The sequence below is a fragment of the Alternaria burnsii genome (genome assembly GCF_013036055.1).
Source record: "Alternaria burnsii strain CBS107.38 chromosome Unknown 208, whole genome shotgun sequence".
Classification (NCBI taxonomy): Eukaryota; Fungi; Ascomycota; class Dothideomycetes; order Pleosporales; family Pleosporaceae; genus Alternaria; species Alternaria burnsii.
The window spans coordinates 2,524-16,960 of NW_024066137.1; the positions used below are offsets into that span (position 1 = coordinate 2,524).

At 40.5% G+C, this 14,437-nt stretch overlaps 3 protein-coding genes across 3 annotated transcripts; 1 reads left to right on the top strand and 2 right to left on the bottom strand.

Moving 5' to 3' along the window:
- Nucleotides 1–9,574: 9,574 nt before the first annotated feature.
- On the bottom strand, nucleotides 9,575–10,473 carry GT037_011265 (uncharacterized protein; the record flags this gene model as incomplete). The annotated part of the gene is made up of 2 exons (XM_038936312.1): nucleotides 9,575–10,178; nucleotides 10,229–10,473. The coding sequence occupies 2 exons, from the start codon at nucleotides 10,471–10,473 to the stop codon at nucleotides 9,575–9,577; spliced, it is 849 nt and encodes a 282-aa protein (XP_038780984.1).
- Nucleotides 10,474–11,132: 659 nt separating this feature from the next.
- Nucleotides 11,133–13,058, top strand: GT037_011266 (uncharacterized protein; the record flags this gene model as incomplete). The annotated part of the gene is made up of 1 exon (XM_038936313.1): nucleotides 11,133–13,058. One exon carries the CDS (start codon nucleotides 11,133–11,135, stop codon nucleotides 13,056–13,058), a length of 1,926 nt encoding a protein of 641 aa, XP_038780985.1.
- A 658-nt stretch (nucleotides 13,059–13,716) lies between these two features.
- Nucleotides 13,717–14,347, bottom strand: GT037_011267 (uncharacterized protein; the record flags this gene model as incomplete). The annotated part of the gene is made up of 2 exons (XM_038936314.1): nucleotides 13,717–14,039; nucleotides 14,101–14,347. 2 exons carry the CDS (start codon nucleotides 14,345–14,347, stop codon nucleotides 13,717–13,719), a joined length of 570 nt encoding a protein of 189 aa, XP_038780986.1.
- Nucleotides 14,348–14,437: the final 90 nt, after the last annotated feature.

Here is a 14,437-nt window from a genome sequence, read left to right on the forward strand (position 1 = left end):
GATAATTTACCTTAAAGTTATTACTATACAGCTCTATACTTCTAAAATAGGCCCTAATATGCCTGTTGTTGCCTAGGTTAAACGACGGTTAAATAGGCTAGATCTGATCTATCTAACGTAAGCGCGCCCTAGGATAGTGCTCCTATAGTATAACTTAGGTGTTAATAATAGTATGTTTATCTATATAAGACTAGTTCTAAGCAGCTGCGCCTAACGTAATGCTGTCCTCTTAAGGGCTCTACTTTGGGTAATAGTTTATAGGTATTATGTAGTTCTAATATATTCTCCTGCTCTACTTACTATTTATCTTGTCTCTTTAGTACTGTCTTACTAGCTCTCTTACTTAGTAGTTGCTATAGTATAGGTGCTTCTATAGTCTGCGGAAGATAAAATAAGGTGCGTAATAATCTATCTAGAACTGTTATGTTGCTGGCAGTTCTTCTAAGAAGAGCTTGTCCCGCTTCGTATAACTTTCCTGTAGTATAGTGTAATAGTAGCCTAACTTACGTTGCTGCCTAGCTGTAGCGTACTAGACACGAGCGGGTTAAACAGCACAAGTAGGGGTTGTTAAGAGAGGACTAGATAGTAGGCGCTTTTTATAGGGGCTAGTACTAGGCTTACAAAGCGTAGGGGGGGAGACTAGGTTAGGGTGTGTACTAATAGCGATTGTGCTTAGCTAGGTGTATTGTGGGATAGATAGTTTATAGGTAGGGGAGGAGGAAGAGAAGGGTGTAGGCACTGAGGGCGTCCTGTTACTAGTAGCGTGGTGCTTTGTTTAACTACGCATAGGGGTTAGAAAAAGGGGGCAAGTAGGGGGCGACAGCGCCTTCTTGTGTGGCCTTACGTTCTAACAAGAGGATATAGACAAGAGAGAATAGGCACGCTTGTATACGTTACAGAGAGCTTCCCTAGTTTAATAGGCTATGCGCGTTATGTCCCTGTTAAAGTACTGTACTAAGATACGCTAGCGATACTTAGAATTACGCACCTTTTGCTGCACGAATTAATCTATAGTAGCTTAGTTAGCATTAGTTGCCTTATTGTAGTAGAGGTTAGATAGAGAAGGTCTAAGTAGTAGACGTATAATACACCGCGAGCTATCTTGCCTGCCTTGCCTGCCGCCTTGTATAAAGTTAATAAGGTGGTTAGGCAGCCTAACCTAGAATACGCTAGGGAGATAATTAATGTAGATACTAACTAAGAAGGCTGTAGTAGCTACTAGTATGCCTTAGCTATAGGACAAAAACTATTTCTGCGTCTTTTTGCGTTGCTCTATATCTAGCGCCGCATAGTATGCTTAGCTGTGCAGACTTTAGCTCTGTAGATACTCGCTAAGCCCTTGCGCTATCTCTGTAGTAGGTATATATATAAGAAGCTTAGCTAATAATTACGCTTCTAGGTAGAGGTACGCAGTAAGAGGGGACTAGTTGTTAAGTAGCTGAGGTAAGGAGAGCTTACGCACCTGCTAAGCGAGTTTAGGTTAGTTAGTAAGAATCTAGTAGGGGATTATGTTAGTCAGCAACCCTAATAGGTAAAAGGTATAGACCTAATTCTAAACGGGGATTGTAGTAGATAGTAAAGTAAGTTAGACACTAAACTGGGTGATCTTGCGTAGCTCTAGTAGGGCGGGCTAATAGGTGTTGTTGTATAATAATATATAGTAAAACTTATTAACTACAATGCGTTCTAGCCTCTCTTAACTATGAAGACGTTAGATTAGCTCTATAAACGATAGTTAGGCGAGGGCCTCTGGGGTAGCGAGGAGGATAGGCGCAGACTAATCGCAGTGTTTATTAGACTAGATGCTCGCATAAATCTAGTGCTTTGCGTATTATATAATAATGTCTTGTTATAACGCTGCTAAAGGGACAATTATAATAGTCTGGCTATAGTCTAGGTAGCAGTGCGGCAGAAGAAACGTCAGACTTTTACTAGCACCTGTCCCTGTAATATAGGTAATAACAGTCTCTTCTCTTATAATAGCGCGAATGACTTCTTGTTACTAAGGCTAGAACTTAGCGCTTTTACTAAAGTTCTCTTTTAGAAGTACCTTAAGGTTATATTAAAGCTGTTGTACTTAGTTAGCGGGCTTATAGAGGAGAGGTGCGTCTAACGCCTAGTATGTTTTTTTAATAAGAAACCTAAGCGTAATATACTACTTTATAGAAACGTGAAAGGACCCTATTATATTGTAGAACTTCTTCTAGAAGATAGCGAGGATATCTTAGGCGTATATAAGGGAGCCTGTTCTAGTAGAATAGCCTGCTTGTATCTTACAATCTTTGTCTTTTAGCGCGCTTACTATTTTATCTATCTCTTTTTTTACTAATTTAGGTGGCGTGCCTCTGCGTCTGTTTAGTTTCCTTATAAAGGTAATAAGTAGATATTATATTATACTAAGCGTAATTTGTTAAAATATATACTTTTTTATATAATAAATTACTAGGTTAGAAAGACGCTTAGCGTCTGTTAGCTGCTCGCCCTTCTTGTTGGGCTACAGAAGGCTGCTAAAGGCGAGCGGATAATAGGTGTCTCTGATCCCTAGTGTGGCCTAGTACAGGCAAAGCTAATAGAACAGGCGAACTAGCTATAGATACTACATAAGTAAGCTGCTAATAGGGCGGGGTAGAAAGCGATAGATAATCTTATAGCTCTTGTCCTGGTTATAGCTCTTGTAGTACTAGAGGACTACAGCTACTAGGCTGTTGTAAAGAAATAGATTCTAAAGGTTACTATTAGTAGAATTCTTATAGTGTATACTAAGAATCTCTGTACCTCTTGCTAGCTGACTATTAGTAAAGTAGACTAAAGTAAGGAGCATGTCTAGAAACTGTTGTACTAGATTACTGTACTTTTTAATGTTGCTGGGTCTAGTTAGGTCTTTTAGGGGGCTGTCCTTTAGGACGCTGTTTTTGCCTGTTTGTAGGTATGTAAGGAATTAGTTCTATATAAATCCTGACTGCGGCTTTAGTAATAGAGCCTTATCGGAAAAGAGACTCCCTTCTAGCGATTTATTAGTAGGATTGTTAATAAGCTGATCTTATAGAATAGGCGGGAGGTCGCTCTGTTTCTCTATATAGGCGAGTTAGTAAAGAAGAGACGAGGCCTCTTTATGCAGGTTGTGTACTATAGAGGTAAACTAAGAAAGGTTGGTCTGTATTCTACGTAGGGTAACTGTATCCTCATTCTAATAGACAAAGGCATCTAGATTTTCTCTATACTGATATTGACTGAGGAGGCGAGCTGTGCGGATTAACGACTCTATGGGCGTACTGTACTGGGTAGTTAAGTAGAGGCTGGCCTAGGTCTAAAACTTATTAATAACGGCTTGATTGCTGGCTTCTGTATCTAGGACGGGCACGGACGTTGTTAGCGGTATCTGCTGTAGTAAGGTAGCCTCCTCTACGGTAATCGCGCTATAGAGGTCGTCCCTTAATAATAGTAAGGTAGACGGAACCTATTTGTCCTGGTATATTTAGATAGTGGCTAGTTAAACTATTTTCTTTAGCGCAGTAATGTTGGTAGTAACGTTGTATACTTTGCGTAGCCTGTTCTTTTCTTTTAAGAGAACTAGGAACGCGGTTATAATAATAAGCGGGAGCTTAAAGTTAGACCTAATATAGGTTTGTTCTACTAATAATATCTAAAAAGCGTGATAGAGCTTCTTAAGTGGGTCTAACTGGGTGCGGGTGTAGTTAGCGTCTACGTTAGGAAAGATACTAGCTTGTTTGTTAAGATAGCCTATAATGTCCCTCTAGGCTTCCGCCTGCGACAGGGTCATAGCAAGCTAGCTAGGGGACAGTTAACTATAGATAAGAATGCGGTAAAAGAAGATAAATATCTTCTGTAAGGGTAACGCATATTATAGAGACTTATTCTAGTATAGTTTAAAGGGATAAAGAGGCGTATTATATAATTCTTCTTGTATAACGCAAAGCTAAGGAAAGCGTGCAACGCTAGCGGTAGTGTTCTGCTATGTTTTTACTATGCTCTTTACTGTATTGTATAAGAAGAATAGGGCTGGCTCTTGATGCGTATCTAGAAGCGTGACTGTAGCAAGACCTTCGTTCTAAGTGCTAGGGAGCACAGTAAGAAATCTAGTAGTAGCAAGCTACAGACTTGTCTCTACGGTTAGCTTATAGGGAATAGTAGCTAGATATTCTTTCTGCTCTTTGTCTAACTAGTTACCTGTAGACTGTAGTAGTGCCTTAAGATGCTCTGCAGCTCCTCTATCCCCTAACTAAGATAGCGTAGGACGCTTTGCGGCTGCGTAAAAAGGCACTTCTAGGTAGGATAGTAACAGCGACGCTAGCGTGTTAATAGGAGGGCTAGGAGACAAGGGATGCGACGTGTTTAGGGGTAGCACCTTAAAGTAGCGTTGTAGATAAAGGCTAATTGCTTTTTACGTAGTCCCCCTAAAGTACTGCTAGCTGTAGGCGGAACGCGTATAGTAATAGAAAGTAGATGCGCTGCGCGGCTTAGCGTCTCTAGATAGAGAATGCTCCTTACGCAGGTGGCTGAGCATAGTCTTCTTCTTAGTCTTGCCGGTGTAGAGATAGGGGTCCTAGTTAGAATATATTGTATAAATTACTGCCTCCTCTAATAGCAGGCTAGTAATAGGAGGAAAGGGTTTGCTATTTAAGTTAGTAAACTAAAACTTAGCATACGTGCTTTTAAGACCTTACGCGCTTTGTAAGTACGTAGCCTCTTCTTGTATCTACACACGCTTATTAGTAGTAAGATTATAGAGATAATGTTTATTAAGATAATTCTTAACACAGGAGGGAAGCACAGCGTATTTATAAATAAGATAGACTAAGATGCTATAGTTGCTATTAAGATAGAAATAGCGTAAGAGAAGTATAGTAGTATAGAAGAAGAAATAACCTAGATATAGTGCGTAGTAGAAGAGATAACCTAGATACTGTAAGTAGTAAAGGAGATAACCTATATGTAATAAGGAGTAGAGGGGGGTAGAGAAGACTCTGTAGCTAAGACGCGTTTTTACTTATATGCGGGCTGAAACCTACTATGCGGTTCTACGTCGGGCCTGCTGCATAGGGAAAGAAGTAACTCTAGCCCTAGCTAATTGTTTTTGTGATAGCAGGGTAGCGAGGCCCTACTTCTTGTTATAGTTACTTATTTGTAGACGGTAGAGTAGCTGTCTTATTATGTTTATCCTCTCTAGAAGAATATAACTATAATCCCCTAACGCGTATACTGCGGCCCTAGTAGGCCGCGATAATACTAGAGTCTAATGCCTGCGTATCTGCTAGGCGTTCTTCCTAAGCTGTTAGAAGAGAGTAATAAGCTTACTGTGTTAGTAGAATAGGCGTTTACCCGCGTTAACCTCTAGGCGCTTGTTTTCTATATACTTCTAGATACTATAGAACTAATATAGGTATTTATTGCCTACACTCTAGACAACGCTATAGAGTAGATCTGCTAGCATATTAGTAAAGCGCACTTTCTAAAGATTATCTACTAAATCTATAACAACTTACAGCTATAAGACAGGCGTTCTTTCTTTAAAGTAAGCAATGCTAAGAATAGCTATCGCCTATTAAAACGCGCACAGAGAGAGTCTACTATAAAGCAGGTAAATTAACAGCTAAAAGAGCAGCTTGACTACGCGTTGCTAGAAACAGTTACTAGTACACAGGACGTAGCTGCTGTAAAGAGAATAGATATTACCTTCTCTAAGGAAGAGCGGAAGTATTAGAACTTTATAAAGTAGTTGTAGAAGGTTAAAGTTAGTAAAGTAGCTGAAATAATTAACTGCGTAAAAGCAGTAGCTGCAGCCTCCTATCTGTAGAACTAGAAGGCTGTGCTTTAGGCGTGGAGGGAGATATATAGAGAAGGTAAGTGTTTATTTCCTTATACAGGGATAATAGTAGTAGCCCTCTAAGCTAGAGGCGATTCTTTTTATAGCGTAAGTAGTGCGTAAGATATAACGTGCGAAACCTAGGAGACGCTAGCTACGCTATTATAAGTAGAACAGCGAAGTTATATAGACATAGTCTTAATAAAGAAAGAAGTAGAAGGCTTTTAGAATCTGTTAGTATTAGCAAAATAAAATAAGACAGCAGATATTATTAGAAGTATAAGGTATTATTAGGTTATATCTACTCTCTATATAGAATATAAACGTCTAGAAGACGTCCTAAGTAAGAGAGTAAAGGTAATAAGTATAAGAGGGCGTAGGATAGTAATAGTAGTACGGGAGTAACTTTTCTGTGCGCTCCTTTAAGCTTATTATAAGGACTACGTAAGAGACGACTATACTATACGTTACTAATTATAGAACTAATACTTAGACTACAGCAAACAGTAGTAGATGTTGCGATAAAAGTTTAGGATAGGTATCTTTGCCTTAATACCAAAGGGTAGTATACTATACGCTTTTATAGAGCGTAGACTTATATACTATCTAGAAGATTAGATCTAAATAGTAGCAACGTGTAACGAGAATATACAGGAAACGTGTGAGGCTATTAAACCTCTATTCCTAAGATGTATAGCGGAAGAAGCACCTCTAGAGTAGCTATTTCTTAAGGTAGTAGACAAAGAAGATATAGAGGATTAGTTATTTATAGCACTGCTTAAACTTATAGAAGATAGAGATAGGTCCTTCTAGAATCTTACGAACAAATATAGGATTCCTAACTTAGAGGACGAGTCTTATTAATATAAGGTCTCTTTATAGAATAGATAATCTATATAGGTAACTAAGTACTTTTAGCTATACTAATACGCTACTCTTTCTTTTCTTACCTGCACGTAACCTAGCTTTTACTAGGCTACTACTAGGTAGAATAATTATAGTTATAGTAGAGTTACTAGCTGTATATAAAAAAGGTAGACTAGGTTTTAGATTATATATAGAAGTAAATAGCATTCCTACTATAGACTGCTGTCGGATTCTGCTGTCAGATTTTGCTGTTAGATGTTAGAATTAGCTATCAGATTTTGCTGTCAGATTCTGCTGTTAGATTTTGCTATTAGATATTAGAATTAGCTATTAGATGTTGGAATTAGCTATTAGATTTTGCTGTCAAATAGTGGAATTTGCTGTTAGATTTTGCTATTAGATATTAGAATTAGCTGTTAAATATTAGAATTAGCTGTCAGAATTAGCTGTTAGATTTTGCTGTTAAATCTCACTAGCAGATTTTGCTGTCAGATATTGGAATTAGCTGTCGGATTTTGCTGTTAGATTCTGCTGTTAGATTCTACTGTCGGATTTTGCTATTAGATATTAGAATTAGCTGTTAGATGTTAGAATTAGCTGTCGGATTTTGCTGTCAAATAGTAGAATTCGCTGTTAGATTTTGCTGTTAGATGTTAGAATTAGCTGTTAAATATTAGAATTAGCTATCGGATTTTGCTGTTAGATTCTGCTGTCAGATTCTGCTGTCGGATTTTACTGTCAGATGTTAGAATTAGCTGTCGGATTTTGCTGTCAGATTCTGCTGTCGGATTCTGCTATTAGATTTTGCTGTTAGATGTTGGAATTAGCTGTTAAATATTAGAATTAGCTGTCGGAATTAGCTGTCAGATTTCTAACGCACGGGCTAATTTTTCGAGGATTTGACAGCAAAATCCGCGATCCTAATAGGTATAGAATTAGCTATTAGATTTTGCTGTCAAATCTTACTAGCAGATTTTGCTGTTAGATATTAGAATTAGCTATTAGATTTTGCTGTTAGATTCTGCTATTAGATTCTACTATTAGATTTTGCTATTAGATATTAGAATTAGCTGTTAAATATTAGAATTAGCTGTCGGAATTAGCTATTAGATTTCTAACGCACAGGCTAATTTTTTAAGGATTTAACAGCAAAATCCGCGATCCTAATAAGTATAGTATAGACTTTTTTAGTTATCTAAATAAGTAAAGACTATAATCTTTTAGACTATAAACTACTATAAAGCTATAAAACTTTATAATATAAAATAGATAATCTATTAAAAATATTATCTATTAAAATAGACTAGGAATTACGCGTATTAATAGACGTTAATTAACTTTTATAAAATCTTAGACAGTTACTAAGCTCTAAGTAACACGCTAACTAAAGTAGATATTCTTAACTACTACTTTACTATAGAAACTTAGCTTATAAGTATAATACTAATTTTAAATAATATAATTAAAACTATATTAAAAGTTTAAGTAGATAAAGATACTTAAGTTCTTTAGTTTACTAACTTAACCTCTCTACTAAATACTAAAAGATAGAGTTAATTAGATAAGAAAGTATTACGTATACTTTTAGATTACTTCTTTTTTATAGCTTAACTATACCCTCCTTCTAAAAAAGATATATTTTTTTAAAGTATATCTAAATCTACTTAGATAGCTTAGTTACTTAGGAACTTAATACTAGTAAGCGCTTTAATAATTTAAAGTACTTAACTACTATTAGCGCTTACTTATAAAGTAAGCGCTAGCTTATTATTTACTACTATAAAATCCCTTAGAACTACTAAAAGTTTTACTAAGTAGCCTAGTTACTTAAGTATTTAACTACTATTAATAACCTCTTATAAAGTAAGCGCTTACTTTTTACTACTCTACTACTTTAGATTAAAAGCTTACTTCTTATATTAACTAACTCTTAGTAAGCTAAGATACGTTAGTCTTAACTACTTATTAGTATTAGTTAATATTTAGGTTCCTTTTTATATAGTATAGAAACTTTATTTAGCTTAATTTTTATATTATAGAGTTAAAGTAGTAGAAAATAGCTTAGAGGTATAGTTTTTTATATAAAAAACTATATAGATATATATAGCCTTATATAAACTATAAACTAATTCTATAAAGTATAGAGTCTAGTAGTTTATATTAGGTATACTAGTTTCTAGTATAGACTAGCTTATATAAGCTATATACTAATTAATATTATAAAGTAAGTAAGTTTAGTAGTTTACATAAAGTTTAGTAGTTTACGTAAAGTCTAGTAGTTTATAACGTTATATATTAATATCTTTATAAGTAGAGTAGCTATTAATAAACTAAAAATAGATTTAAAATTATAGTATAATTCTATATTAAATTATATAGGTTAAAATTCTCTATAGTAGCTATATAGCGTGCAGTTACGTAAAGAATATTAAAATTTTACTCTTATCTTTTAACGCAGATATCTTAATAATAAGAGTAGCTATTAATAAACTAATTAAAAATTTAAAATTCTTACGTAATTCTATATAAAATAGCTTATTTTAATTCTTTTTTACTAGCTATATAGCGTAGATAGCTAGCCTTAATCCTACTACTTTAATCCTACTCCTTGTTTCTTATCGCATCCTTATCGCTACTAACAAAACAGCTTAATTCTACTAGGATTGAGTACATCCTCTAGGGTAGGAACTGTTAATCCTAATATATATAGAGTAAAGGTTACTATTAATATATACTTATTCTATTCCTAATATAACGTTTTATAAATATATTAAAACTATATATAGTAAATTTAATTAAGCTTCTAAAGTAAGCCTTAGCTTTCCTATTAGTTACCTCTTGTAACAACTGCAACTAAAGACGAGTAAACCCTAGTTCAACATACTAGGCAAAGAATACTGCAACAATAAGAGCAAATGCTGCTATCGCAGAGCTTCTGTCCCCTGTCTGTCGAGCCACCCCACTACCTGTCGGTCCGGATGTTGCCGCAGCTCCAGCACCTGCCACTGACGAGGGCGCCGGCGGAACATATGAGCTTGTTGGTTCTAGACGCGAGACTGTGCTGCTCGAAGCAGGAGACGTGCGACTTGCTGATCCCGACTGGGCAGTTCTTCCACAGTATCGATTCGAATAAACAGCCGTTGGATCTAAGGTTTTCCTCAGACAGCTTTGATTGGCATCAATGTCGCATCGCGACCCCCAATACAGCATGTCCTCGTTGCAGAGACAGCCGTTGAGATCTGTGCCTGGCGTATTGTAAGCCGAATTGCACGAGGTCATGGCCACTGTTAAACTGTCGCAATCCATCGCATAGCTGAGACAGTCCTCTTGGTCGTATGCTGGTGGTTTTGTGATGATCATCGTTGTTGGCGAGAATGTAAGCACTTCTTGACACACTGTAGACCAGCTGTAGTAGAATCCGGTGGTTCCTTCGAAGAGGCTGTCGATCATTGAGTTGGGGAAGCAGTCCCACATTTGCTGGTGGCAGCTGAATCTTGTCAGCCTACGAGCAAGCTGCGGATCGTGTGGACTACTCACCCTGCCATATAATTCAACACGCTCTGCTGACAGTAACAGTCCGCCTGTGAGCTCGGGTTGTCTATATGGGCACACGACTTTTGCTTATCGAGCATCGAGGTACAGCTGCTCATTGTAACAACGGTATTCAAGCAGTTAGTAGGATCGAAGATTATGGACTCGGCGACTGATTGCGCCGCTGTCAGGGCCAAAAGATCGACCAGAATGATTATGATCATGGCGAAATTGTCGGGTTGGACTGCCATCCAGACGGATAAGTTCGCTCAGATGAGCTGTACTGTTACCCAGGTAGCTATAGCTCTCTAGCTTTATTTACTTTCATCAGCTGAGGTCGCCGAGCAATCCCGCACTCTTCCCCAACGCTCGCCAACGTAGCGCCATCTCGCATCGCCTAAGTCTAGGCCCTCTGTATCCTTGATTTGTTTTTGCGGGAGAACGTGTCGTCGGCGTTCACATTCAGCTGATAAGACCCTGAACCGCTTTAGCGCCTCGCTTGGATCACATGGCACTTGGCACATCAATCATTCGTTCTGTCCTGTCGAACATTAGTCCATTACATCCTCAGCTTATCCACAAATGTAACCTATGCTTTATCCACAACACTTCGGTGTTCACCCGGAAAGTCGCCGAACACGAGCCTTGGCCAAAGAGGAGAATGTCACATGTGCCTTGGCCAAAAGCTGAGAACCTAGCAGCCAATGAGTTGGACCTGGCCGAAGCCACTGTCAAACTATTCCAAAATGTGTTACATGTGCGTTCAGCTTGAAGAAGAAGACAAGATAACAATGGAAAGCAAGGCAAGATGCAGGTCCACTGCAATTGCCGCTCCAGGTAGCGTTCAACCTGCATCCCGACAACTTCTACTCTCAATATCACGAACGCACACTCTGCGTTGTCTTCCTTCATGCCGCCCAAGCGATTTCAATGGCGTTCCACCGTTCTTCGCCCCTGGGTAGTGTCTCTTCTTTTGTTCGCAGAAGTGAGTCTCGTCTGTGCTATCGCGGCTCTTTGGGTTCTGTCGGAGGTACACGCAGGCTTCGTGAACGTCGGCTTTCGAGGATCCGGCTCCGCAATTTTCAGCAGACAAGGCGCACACGAGCGTGGTCAGCCCCTGCTATGGACAACTTTACCGTTTATTATCCTCACGCTCTATCGCCTCTTCCGTGAAGCTGTCGTCGGAGCTCTTGTTGTCGACGCACCGTTCGTCGAATTACACAGGTCCTCATCTGATCGGCCTACCAAGATACGAAAGTCGATATATCTTGATTATCGCACATCACTCAGCATCGTAGCATGGTCCAAGGCTCTCAAGAATGGGCATACATTTCTTGGCCTATGCATGCTGTTTTCCTTTGTGGTATCACTTGGGCTGGTACCGCTGGTCGGAGGTCTTTTCGCCGAAGGGGAAGAGCTTCCTGCGACCAACGCAATTTTCAGTCTAGGATCTATACTCGATAGGACTACAGATATCACTGTCGTCGACTATGGTCTCCTCTTTGACCTTGTTTCTGCCTCCTGGGTCTATACTGCTCCTTACCCTCCCGGAACCGACGGAAACTTTCCTCTTCCAAGCGTGGCACCCGTACGAGATCTCAAGAACTATACCATCTCTTTACCGGCAACCACCTCTCAACTTTCCCTCGATTGTCAGGTCATCAGCGGCGCACCATTTACCACAGACAAGGAGACGGAAAACGTAAAAAATCGCCGTTTCTCCGCTACCGATCGCGATTGCTTGATCTCCGGAGATATCGCTGTCGGAAATAACAAAGATTCTTATTACCTCGGAGCGTTTTCCCAGCAGGACTGCCCTGACGTCGCTGGTCGCACACGATTGGTGCTCTTCTCTGTTCCAGTTGACTCATCTGGTGGAATGCAAGATCCGACCCTGATATCCTGCATTCCGTCATACTGGACTGTCAATGGCACACTGGGCGTGGTTAGAACGACAGACTCCACGAACCGATCGGCAGAAACACCTTCTTTCTCAGAATCTTCTCGGAGCATCGAAGAACTTCCCGATATCAAACGCCAACAATTCGAAGAGGGCGTCGCTAGGGTACAATCCATCAACATAGGAAGTAAGGTTAACACACCGGATCGCCTCGCAGAGCTGGTGGCTAGGTACATCGACAACCATGACTTGGAATTCGCAGAGGACCATTTGATCAAGGCTTCGAGCACGGTATACCCCGCTGTTTATACAATGCTCTGCCTAGACAAGTTCTACCCCACCTTAGCACGACCGATTCAGCAGTGGGGCGTTCTACACATACCTGAGAACCGATTACATGTTGTCGAGCCTGTGGCGATTGCCATGATCATCTTCCTCGTCATACTTGTTGTTGAGTCTATATACCTCATCGTTTACCTCCACAAGTATCCTAGTATACTTGCAGAAGAGCCTATTGGACTTGTCGGTGCTGCAAATTTGCTTCATAATAGTAACATTTCACGTGTGATTGCGAAGTTCCATGACGAGCCTGGATTCGACGGTCGACTTCGACGGCCACTGAAACAGGACGATAAGAAGCAGGACAAAACCAGTAAGAAGCAAGAGAAGGTCAACAGGAAGCAGAACAGGGCAGACAAGAAAGAGGAGAAGAAGAAGGCTTCAAACACGGATGACAGCCTATTGGACAGAAAATGTTGGGTAGAGCGAGAGCCCGACGCATGGGAACTGAAGATCCTAGTGGAACCCAGAGCTGTCGATGCCCCTTTCCCTGAACATGCATTTTCCGCATCTCGGAAAGACTCTGCTCTGCATGCAGCTCAGCCAACACGTTCTGACAGTGGGCAACCGACACAAAACGTAGCATCATTAGTTTAACCTGCTGGTTCATCTCATACTTTCGATATCATACTGATCCGGTTTGCTACAACTTTCTGGTACTAATAGACGCGGCTGCACAACAGAGATCACATTTTCGCGGTGGAAAGCAGCCCAAAATAGGAGAAACGAGGTATGAAGACGTTGATACGAGCAAACAGCCTCAGCTGAACTTGAGATACCTGGTAGCTGCCCTAGCCTCCTCATCTGACTCGTCACATCGTGCCGAGCTAGCGAAGAATGTGTGTATCTCCCGTAGCATACGAATCAATCATAGTCTCTTGATTATAGGGTGGCAGCAAGGCAGATGTGCTAATCCTTCATGGTTCGAGACGAGCGAGCTACTAATCCACATCTGCTCGCCACTCGTGTTGAATCCGTTTTGAGGCAAAAGCAAAAGCGAAATTCGGCTACCTAATAGAAGCTGTGATCGAAGAAGAACGCACGATGGGATACACACCCATCACGGAAGCATGTTTTTATTGAGCTAATGAAGTACAGAATAGCAACTAGATACACCGGGTGACAATCGTGTAGGCGTTCGTCTACCTGGTCTACCCAAGGCAAAAGTAGGCAACTAAGGACATGCGCCTGAAAAACAAGGCTACGTACTTCATTTCGAGTCCAGGGAGTATTCCAGCGCCTACAGTCCACCAGCCTAGAACGCGTTGCCCACCATAACCAAAACAGCATACAAAAACCCACTCCCACCAGCAAAGGTGTTTAGACTTGCCGCTCCAGTGAACTCAGGAAGTCCAGACGATACCGACGTCGGCTTCGTGCTTCCAGAAGTTGGTCTCGCAACTCCCGAAGTCGGCGAAGCAACAACAGAAGTCACATTCGAGCCAGCAGCCGAAGTAGCAGGGCCGACGAAATCAGGGGGCAAAGTGACGCCGTTGGCCAGAGCGCACGCCTGGGGATCCTGCTCCTTGGGACAGCACCAGCCGTCGACGAGGCAGTAATCATTATCTAGGCAGCCCCCTGAGAGAACGTGTGAGCAGAGAGAAACGCAAACGATGCAAGGTTGGTGAAGACCACTTACAGGGATCGGTTGAACCTGGTTCACAGCACACGTGTCCCAGGTCTGGGTTGATGCAAAGGGCGTCACCACACTCGACAGATCCAGCACCGCAAGCTATCTCGCATGTGGCCCCGGCACCGCATGTGTATGTGGACGGTTGGTACTCTTGTCGTTTGCCGAAGACGTGCGGGTTCAATGCGTGGAAGTCATGGAGAGAGAGAGCAGTCGTAACAGTCAGAGCCGCAATGATGAAGCGAGTGAAGAACATCTTAGCGATCCGAATAGTTTGCTATAGCTTATAGAAGATAGAAAACGAGCTTGAAATATGTACAAACATGAGACATTCCCCTCTCCAGCA